The 10,054-nt window shown below is 40.8% G+C and overlaps 1 protein-coding gene across 4 annotated transcripts in view; it reads right to left on the bottom strand.

Moving 5' to 3' along the window:
• Window positions 1-1,090: 1,090 nt before the first annotated feature.
• qkia (QKI, KH domain containing, RNA binding a) overlaps window positions 1,091-10,054 on the bottom strand; it is a 95,927-nt gene continuing 86,963 nt past the window's right edge. For all 4 annotated transcript variants that reach the window (XM_064301539.1, XM_064301518.1, XM_064301531.1 and 1 more), the window contains exons 7-8: window positions 9,592-9,666; window positions 1,091-8,378 (exon numbers count right to left, since the gene is read on the bottom strand). In XM_064301539.1, coding sequence (XP_064157609.1) covers window positions 8,362-8,378; window positions 9,592-9,666 — 92 coding nt within the window. In that variant the 3' untranslated portion in view covers window positions 1,091-8,361. The remainder of the gene's footprint in view (window positions 8,379-9,591; window positions 9,667-10,054) is intronic.

The following is a 10,054-nucleotide window of genomic DNA, read 5'->3' as shown; positions in this document are numbered from 1 at the left end:
TAGTGTAGTGTGAGAGATCCTGTATGTGAAACGTCACCAAGACACCCCCCGCCCCGCCCGCCTCCCCACCTCATATCTTCCAAAGGTGAACACTGATTTTTAACCATGGGGAGGGGGATACGTTGAGAGGAGTTGGGGGGGGGGGGGGTGGGGGCCACAGCCACATTGTACAAGAGAGTTAAATTTTGTTTTGTTGTAGGAGTTCGATTTGCTTGGGAGGGGGGGTGGGGGGTTGTCTGTACTCCAAAGGACATTTTCGTAACAGTGTTCTGAAAGGGAAAAGGACATCCCCCCCCCTCCCAAACCGCCCTTGGGCGAGATCACGTGATGCTAAATGTGCCAAATTGGCCTGGCGCTCTGTAAACAATCGGCGCGGGAGCAGTGTTTGTGAGCGGCCGGGACGCGGCCATTAGGGGGATAAAGTGAAATGGATTTCTGTTTAACACGCACACACACACGCACGCACACACGTCTGCTCCAGACTCACCTTGGGAGGTTCCGCCGAGCGCATCGTCCCAGCGGCGTTCCCCAACGGGACCACACCGCCGAGCAGGCAGAACAGTTCACACCAGTGGACGAGGCGGGAAGTCAACACTCCACTTGTAAATATTGTAACTTTATTGCACACATGACACGTTTTCCTTTATTGCTCTTTTGGTGTTGATCAACATTATTGCCGTTGTTACATGGACGATTTCGCTCTTTTTTTTCTTCCTTATCTTCTATAAAACAATGCAACACAAAAACCAAAAAAATAAAAATAAAAAACTGCTACACAAGTTACACCTTCAGAAGATAAAGGTTAAATCTCACAAAGTTAGTGCATCTGCTGCTTGCACCAGTTCTTTTAGCACATGTTAGAAACACTTTTTTTTTAACGGTTTTAATTTTATAAACGGTAAAGGAATACATAATGCACATTGGCAATTTGTAAATAAAATGTTCCGACAACTTTCCTGTTCCTCTCAACTCTGGTAGTAGTGACCTTTAACCCCCTGAGTGCAAAGTCAGCAAATCAGTGACGCAGTGATTGGCTTGCGTACGTTTACCGAGCTTATTTCTGTTTTTCGATGAAAATGGAATAGGAATGTTTTTGTTTTTTCCAAATGTTCTCTTTATTTTTCTTGACTGTCAGCCAAACACCTGGAATTGGTTTGAATTAGTGTTTCGGTTCCACGTCAATAGCTAACGGTCTACTATTTGTGACACACAGCAACTACACTGCATTTGATTCCTCCATTAAGGAGAGTAAGGCACTGAGAAAGATGACATACGTCAGTCGTTACAGGGACATCACGATCAACTACACGTCACACAAAATTTTCAGGCGGGTGTACGTATATATATAAAACCAGGTTTGACATTTCATTTTATTTAAAATAAAACAAACAAAAGAAATTCCACCAAGGGAAAGCCTCGAAGCAAAGGCAATATAAATAATAAAAGGTATATGGTCAGATGTCTCCACTACACACCAGGAGACGGGCCGCTTGCTTCCAGTAAAACCAGCACACACTCCAGTTCCAAGGGCAGAGGAAAAAAGAAGAACTTAAAAGACTAAAAAAAAAAAAATGACACTAAGCTTTTGGTCGAAGTGTTCCAGTTACTATTAAAAGTCTTAAATTGGTACTGAAAGGGAGATTCTTTCCCCTTCGGTGTTGAACGTAAAGCTCTGGGTGAATGAGGAAGACAGTAATTGGCACTTCAATGACTAAGTAGAAAAATATATAATTTTTCAATCTCTCACAAAAGGCACTTATAATGCTTGTGGACACATACTTTCAGGTATTGTAATCTGATACATTGCTTTAAATAAATGTTACTTGCTTTGTTCACCTGCATTTGGGAGTGAACATAATAATACTACTAGTAATAATAATAATAATAATAACGGTCAAAACAATGACTGTATTTAACTGAATACGCTAACCTGTCAAAATGCATGCTGGTGGCAGGAATTATTTCAGCAACGGAACAGTAGATTTTGGGGGAAAAAGGGTTCTGCAAATAAAAATGAACAAAAACCAACAAAATAGTCACAGTGCATTCTGGGGAAAAGAATTATGATCTCCCCCCTCCATTGCCATTGACCTGTTAATCGCTGACTCATAAAAGCCAGATAATTACTGAAAAGATAGCAATTAAAATTGAGTCGGGTAAAAAAGAAAAAATAAAAGAAAAAAAAGAAAGAAAAAAAGGTAAGTTAAAATAGGAAAAGTAGTCTACAGTTACAGGCTGTTTTCATTCACTTTGCTTACAGTCAGAATTAGACGGTAGAAGCGTAAATACATCGTTGTGATTCAGTGCAGAGTTCAGCTTTCGTGATCGTCACTCAGTGGGTTAAAGAGAGAAAGGCAGATTAATACGGTTAATTACCGCTCGTGTGTCTCGTCATCGCACCGCAGATTAGTGAAGAAAGGAAAGCTAGGACACAAAAAACCAAAATAAAGAGACAAAAACAAAACGCAGCTGAATAAAAATTAGTACACAAGTGTGCTTTTGTTCATTGTTTTTTAAATTTTTTAGTCGTTCTTGTTATTCTTTGTTCGTTTTTTTACGCAACGGAGAACAAACCGACAGGAAAAGGTTTTATAAAAATATTTTTGATCCCGAATGTGGTCTTTGGCCGACGGCATCTGAAGAAAGTTAAACACACCCCCCAAAAAGGAGTGAGGAAAATATTCCCCCCCCCCATCCTTTTAAATAAACCCCTACCCTCTCCAGGCCCTCTTGCGCCGACCCAAACAACAATCAATATTTTTATTCCCTTTCAATCACTCAATGCCAAGGAAAAACTTCACTCCCAAACACAGTTCTTCTGCTGGAGTTCAATCAGAGTCGAGTCCTGGGTCTTCGGGTTAACCGGTATATCCCCCCCTCCACCCCCCCTCCCCCCCCCTCTTAAAAATGAACCACCTATCAGAGCCAGCACTGACCCATTTAACACCTCGTACACCCTGAACCGGACCTCCGATAAACCGCGAGCTGCAGCGCTACCGATTTTCCGAGCGCGCCGCGGTTCGTTCTCGTCTCCGACTCGACAAAATGGCCACCCTGCACATCGCCCCTCGTCCTAACGAGGGCCACGAGGCGACGGCGCTCTGTAATTCCACGTCTCGGCGGGTCGGCGGGAAACTTCACATCCGCCGCGGCCTGCGGTGCGGCACAGGGCACGGAGGGCCTCGTCCGTAGGGAATGATATGTAAGCAACAAAAAAAAAAAAAAAAAATAAAAAAAGACGTTTATACTCAACAGTAAAAATTCAGGTCGAGTCCGCCGCGCCGTCGTTAAAAACGACCGTTGATTTGACCGTAACGTTTAAAGTCGACGGCACAACCTGCGTCGAAGGAATCGTCCGGAATTTCGACGGACGATCTCGCCAAAAAAACCGTCACGGCGAGATAAACGCAAACCGCCGAAGAATAAAAGGTGCCCTGTGGGTAACGCCTGTGCTTTTAAAACCCGCTTTAATGTTTCTGCCTGAACTTAATAACGCGCGTTTAACACAAGCGGGAGGGAACACCGGGTCCCTGCTTTACCATCCTGTTCGACCTCGTTTGACGGTAAAAATTAAACTTTTTACGGATTCTCTCGCTCGGCGCAATAATTAAAAATAAAAAGGAGGGGGGGGGAAAGGGAAATAAAACAAAATGGCGGACACGCAGAGTGTCGACCAAGGCGGAGGTGTCAGCAAATTTCTCTCTCTTTCCAGCAACACGGGTGAGCGAGATGATCAAGGCACGTGCACATATTCCAGTTAGCCAGTGGGTAGCGCTTGTGCGTGAGTGAGTGTGTGTGTGTGTGTGTGCGTCTGTATGTGTGTGCGTGTACCTGTGCGTCTCGTGTGTGCGTGTGTGTGCATCAGTGGCCAGACACCAGTTTTAATCTTGTTAGTCCGTGAACCAGACCAGGTAGTACATTCATTAAACATGGTTACCAAAAACACAAGACAAAAAATAAAAATATCAGCAAAGTTAGTAAAATTCGTACTAAGAATGTTTTATTAAAATAAATGCCAAGGGGGAGGTTAATAAGAAAAAATAACAGCATACACCATGAAAACTAAATGCAAGCATGTAAAAATACTTATAACAAGAGAACTAATAAAGTCGCTAATGAGTTAAACAAGCTATAGGAATCGGCAAGAAAATAAAATAACTTCCAGGAAAGGCAACGCTCCCAGCGAGACAGAGTTTCAGGTGAAATGGGAGCTGAGGGGAGTCGAGGCAGTAAGAGGGGGACTGAGTCATACAACAAAAAAAAACAAAAAAAAAAAAAAAGAAAAAAAAAAACTTGCAGTGGGCTTTTTCAGAAAAAGAGAAATCAGAAACTGATTTGTAATATACATATAAAATGAAGTTAGAAAAATACATTATAAACCTGTAACAATGGCTGTTAATTACATTATCATACACAGAAGTAGGGCAGGCCAGAGTAAGAATACGCTAGAATACTCTCAGTAACCCCAGACGGAGAAAACCAACCATAGGAACACACAGCATTTTTTTTTTTTTTTTTTTTTTTTTGCAACATTGTAGAGGGAATTTTTCTTTTTTTAATACTGTCAAATGCTGAACTGCCATTTCTCGTCTCTCAATATTGCATTATTGTTTTTAAAAATAATGGTTAATAACACTGAAAAAGAAAGCATTGACCTTGTGTGTGTGTGTGTGTGTAACAGTATGCGAGAGATCAAAAAAAAGGAAGGAGAGATTAATCATGACAATTCGTAACGAGGTCTGCCAGGAACGGTAAAAAAGGGAGCGTAGCGTTTAAAAAAACAAATTTTATTCCCCAGAACAATGCTCCATCATCAGCCTCCATTGTTCAGACCAGCAATTACGCTCGGTGTTCTTGTTCTCGACATGAAAAACCCCAATCGTTTCAGTAAAGGAAAAAACGTGAGCGTAAGACCGATAATAGCAGCTTGTGGTGAGGGGTGTGTGTCGTCGGGGGGGGGGGTAGGGTTTGACCTCGTCTGACTTTGCCCCCAAAATCCCAGCGGTTTTTGTTCGTTTGTTCGCGTCTCCTTTTGGCACAGCTACATTCAAGTGGCGCTATGGATTTTGACAATCAATACCCAACCCCCCCCCCCCGCCATCCTCCCTTAACAAGAACTAAGGCCAAACTCCGCCTGGCTGTTCATTTATGACACTCCGCCCCCCACCGCGGGTAAAGTGGTGTTCGTCTTATTGCTAATTTTACTTTAACGGTTTAACGTCAAAGTTGAAACCTGCCGTTTACCAGAATGGCGATAATATATTGACCTAAATGAGAGAATTACCGCGCGTGTGTGTGTGTGCGTGTGCCTGGAAAAGGCGGGAAAATGACTGTAACAGAAGATGCTCAGTTTTAGCAGTTACTGAAAAGACGGGGTTAACACCAACACTGACATTTTTTGCATTTTTTAGTTTTTTCGTTTCTTAATTCCACGTCATTGTTCGTCGTCCCTATTCAAACCGAACCTGGCAGCCTTCAGTGTCAGTAATTGGCAGTTTGTTCGCAGTATATTCACAAACAGGATTATTCTTTAACAACATGATGATACACATTTCAAACTTAAATGAAGGAGAGAGAAAAAAATATATATATAGTTTTTTTGTTTTGTTCGAATGGCAAAAGAAAACAGACGAAGAAAGAAACAGAAATTCGGGAAGACGAACCCCATGGCACATTAGCTGGTCTCGTGACTGCTATTCTTTTGCATAGAGTAACTAGGGGCAGCTCAGCTTCCACACGGAGCCGAGCGCAAAAAGCGCGTCCGCGTGCGTCCCGCTGACGCTTCCTGGTTGGTGTTTCGATATTACCAAACCGAAAAAAAATAAAAAAGGGAAAAGAGGAGGAGGAAAAAGATAATATTCCACTTGGAAAAAAGAAAGGACCATCGATAAGGCACTTTTGTCTTTTCTAGTTTTTTTCCCGCCGAACTCCGTCTAACGTTGAAATCCTCCTCTCTCTCTCTCTCTCTCTCTCATTATTTCGTCCGTTTAACAATCCTAGGTGCAGCTATTTTGGTCTTTAATTTCCTAGCCAATATTACCCAACATTACATATCTTCTTCACCATCTGTATTAATTTTTTTTTTCCCCCACCATCTTATATTTCTTTTTTTTGAACTTTTTTTCATTATTTTTTTTTCATAACTATTTACTAACTGCAAGATAAGTATAAAAAGCTAAAATTGCCAAAAATATATTTTTTAATTCACCAGCACCCTGTAAAAGTATCTAATTGTGTTCTCTTCTGTGTTTTATATGCAATGACTCGTATCTACATTTGTATATATTTATATATTTAGGACAGGTATGTATAAAGCAATTATAACAGGCAGGCATGGCTTCATATCCCATACTGATTTTCTGGAGAAAGCAGAAGAACGGGCTTTACGGGTACGTAGTCTCGGCGAAGTGAAGACACATTTTGGATGTGCTAAACGGGGGGGGGGGGGTCTAGCGTTTTCATCGTAAAAACTTCCTCGGTGACTGACACCGCAGCCCCAGCCGAAGCCTTCATTAGATCTGTTACCAAAGAAGAAAAAGGCCGAAATACGTGCAGTTTAAGTAACATGTAAGTTTTTTGTTTTTTGTTTTTTTTTCTTTCCCCGCCCTGAATGAGGTGAAGAAAAAGTTGGGCGGGGGGGAAAAAAACAAGGAGGAAAAAAAAAAAAAAAAAGGAAAATTAAAAGAAAATAAAAAATAATAAAAATGTAAAAATTGTACATACATATGCGAGACATCATCGTTAGCAGGCTCCTGCCCAGCCTCAGTCCGCTAGCTGTTATTAGTGTTCACCACACAAGCTTGTTCATGCATAAAATACTACTTCCTGCTAGATCCAACACTTAACTCTGATTGGCTGTCTAGCACTGGCACCAGCGCAATCCAGGCACAACGTCATATCCTTTAAAACACTAAAGCAGTGATCCCCCAATTGTTAGGATATTTATATTCATATATAGTTTTATTATACTGGCAACCCCTTTGGCTAAATATGCACTCATAATACTTTTTTTTCTTTTTTTCCTTTTCTGACATCATGGCTCACTGATTTTAAAGAAATACATATGGCAGGCACTGTATACAGACGTGCGGAGATGGTTTTCTTAGCCAGTGCCAAACACGCACTGTTCCTCAACACAGTCTATTTTAGTATATTAATAATAGAAAAAAACCCACACACCCCCCCCTCCCCCCCACAACACCCTGCTCTGTCCCAACACCCTCCCACCGCCACACCTGTCTGAGATGAGTGAACAGTTACTACGGTTACCTGACGGGTGAGCTGACGGGTCACCTGACATCAGTCACACACTAACATCCACTTTGTACACTACACAACTTATCGCCTCCGCGCTAGAAAAAATGGTAAGAGGAAAAAAATCATAAACAAACAGAAAATGGCCAACAAAAAAAAAAAAAAACCCAAACAGAAACGAACAAAAATATATATGTGAAAGAAGCTCGATTTGCAATCCTTGCAGCCATGCTCTTGAAAGCCAGTTAGCCCCACCCAGAATGTGTCAGCACACAGATAAAGGTTTCAGAGCTTTTTTTATAAAAGACAGGACTGACATGTTGGGGAAGGGGGAAAAGGAAAAAAAAAAAATACAACAGAACTTAAGGGTTTTAGTTTTTTTTTCCCTTTTCTTTCTTTGTAGCCTCCAACAGCTGGAGGAGAAGAAGGGGGGGGGGAGCTGGGACTGCACATTTGGAAGGGATGAAATCAGTTTCGGGAACAACAGACACAGCACGCGCCACAGTCCCATTTAATGTTGTTTTTAAATTCGAGTGAGGTCACTGAACTGATGTGTGGGGGGTGGGTGGGGGGGGGGACTTGTGGAAGGCAGCGCTGGGGTGTCTGTTTTTTTGGGAGGATAAGGGTGGAGGTGGGGGGTGGGGGTGTGGGTGTGGGTAGGGTGGGGTGGGGGGGCCTTATTGCTTCATAATTCAGTGCAGATCCTCGACTACTCATCTCATCCACCCAATCTGTGTCTAATGACCACTAGAGTTATAGATTTTTCTCTTTATGAAGAAAAAGAGAAGAAAAAAAAAATCAAACTTGTGGAAGAAAACAAAACCCAAAAAAAACAAACAATATGAAATAATAATCAACAGATTCTTTTTTTTTTTTTTTTTTGTTCGTAGGGTGTTGCGTTTTCTGTTGACTTGCTTTTGTTGTCGATGTTGTTTTTATGTTTCAGAAAAAAAAAAGTGTTGTTAGGGTAACTGTACGGGCAGAGAAGTTCTTTCGCTCACTGTGTCCGAGAGGCTAGCAAAGGCAGTTACCAGTTAACTGTTCAGCAGGCAGGCGACCGCCACTCGTCATTGGGTGAAGAGGTCAAAGGAGGTCAGAGGTCATGTGTTAGTTGCCGGTGGCGGCTAGGTGGTTAGAAACAAAAAACAAACACAAACAAAAAAAAAAAAAACACAAAAAAGAAAAAAAAAAGATAGAAAGGATATTAGTGTCAGCAGAAAAGACTGGGATGACATCATTTTAACAGTAAAATGAATGAAATCTCTGGTAATACCCCCTGATTCCCCTTAAGAAAAACAACACAGTCTAGGCTTGTTATGATCATGACGTGGTTAACGTCATGATTGCGTAGTAAAACCAAGACGCCCAAAACCCACAATCATCGCATTGGCAAATTAGGGCAATACGCACCCGCTCCCACACACACAGAAGCCAAGAAAAAGTAAAAACTAAATAACAAAAAAAAAATTTTTTTTTTTTTTTTAAAAAGCATATAGACAAAAAAAAATTAATGTTTTAGTTTCTTACGAGTTGGAATGCAAGTTACGCAGTGTGATTAGTGGTGAGAAGACTTGTTGCAATTAACGCAATAAAGACGTCGAACTGTGGTTTCAGTTCTGTCTCTCTTTATTTATCATTATATATATATGTATATATACAGATGTCATAAGTCACATTTCTTATAAAATATCCATATATAAAATGACAGTACCTCTTGTACAGCTCACATATGGTACAAAATGATTTTCTTTGCATTTTGTTTTCAATTCCACAAATATAAAGACACAAAAGACAAATCTATCTGCAAATCAATATATTTATAGTTATATTTATATATATATGTAAAACAGATTTGGACATAAATCGGGAGGGGAAAAGTAGAGAATGGTCACTCATGAAAGGCCATTTCCACCCAAGTGTCTTGAGTATTTACAGTAGTATTTATCCACCTGGAACATCGACCGGCCGTCATTATTTAGCGTCTAATGAAAATTCCCTGGGTCGACATGAAATGAATCACCAGCTACCACACAGTGTCGGCTAACTCGAGCTAATTCGGCCGCCTTCACGCTATACAAACCTGAGCATTTAAATATATATTTATAGTATAAATTGTAATGCGAGGCCGTTGTTAAGAACGACCTTTTTTTTAAATAAAAAAAAAAACGTGTGCTAACACAAGGAGTATGTGGTGTGGAGTGGTGGGGAGGCCGGGCGAACTAAATAAAACGACAAACTTAAAAATAAATAAAATAAAATAAAATAAAATGTAAAAATTAAGAAGCAACATGACAGTATAATAGTGTAAAAGATTTCTTTCGTAAGGACTAAACTAACCTCTGTCGGTTGTCACAATCCTTTGGTAAGGATGGACACGAGAATCGTGCCGTCTCACTTTAGAAGCCATTGCCCCTGGATTGCAACAGGTCAACAGGGTTAGACAGGAAAACATCACAGTGATCAACTCATACTCATCATACTCATACACACTGCCTATAGAAATACACAGTAGAAACATACACGTCTGTACATCGACACAATAGAAAATACATATTAAAAAATACACTTTTGCACACAGTATTTATAAATGTATAATTTAGCTATTAATATTCCACAATGGCACAGGTTTCACAGACAAATGCATTTCTATGGACTGGGAGGATCCACAACCAATTTTTTTGTAGGAGAGAGAGTTTGAGAGAGAAAAACGTGAGGAAGGCGAGACTATGGGAGTTTCATCAGTCAGGAGAATTCAGTCAGGAGAACAACTTCATCACTTTCGTGAGGTTGGCTCAACTTA

The sequence above is a fragment of the Anguilla rostrata genome, chromosome 1 (genome assembly GCF_018555375.3).
Source record: "Anguilla rostrata isolate EN2019 chromosome 1, ASM1855537v3, whole genome shotgun sequence".
NCBI lineage: Eukaryota > Metazoa > Chordata > Actinopteri > Anguilliformes > Anguillidae > Anguilla > Anguilla rostrata.
Note: the sequence above shows the minus strand (reverse complement) of the source record. Positions and strands in the feature narration are given on the sequence as shown.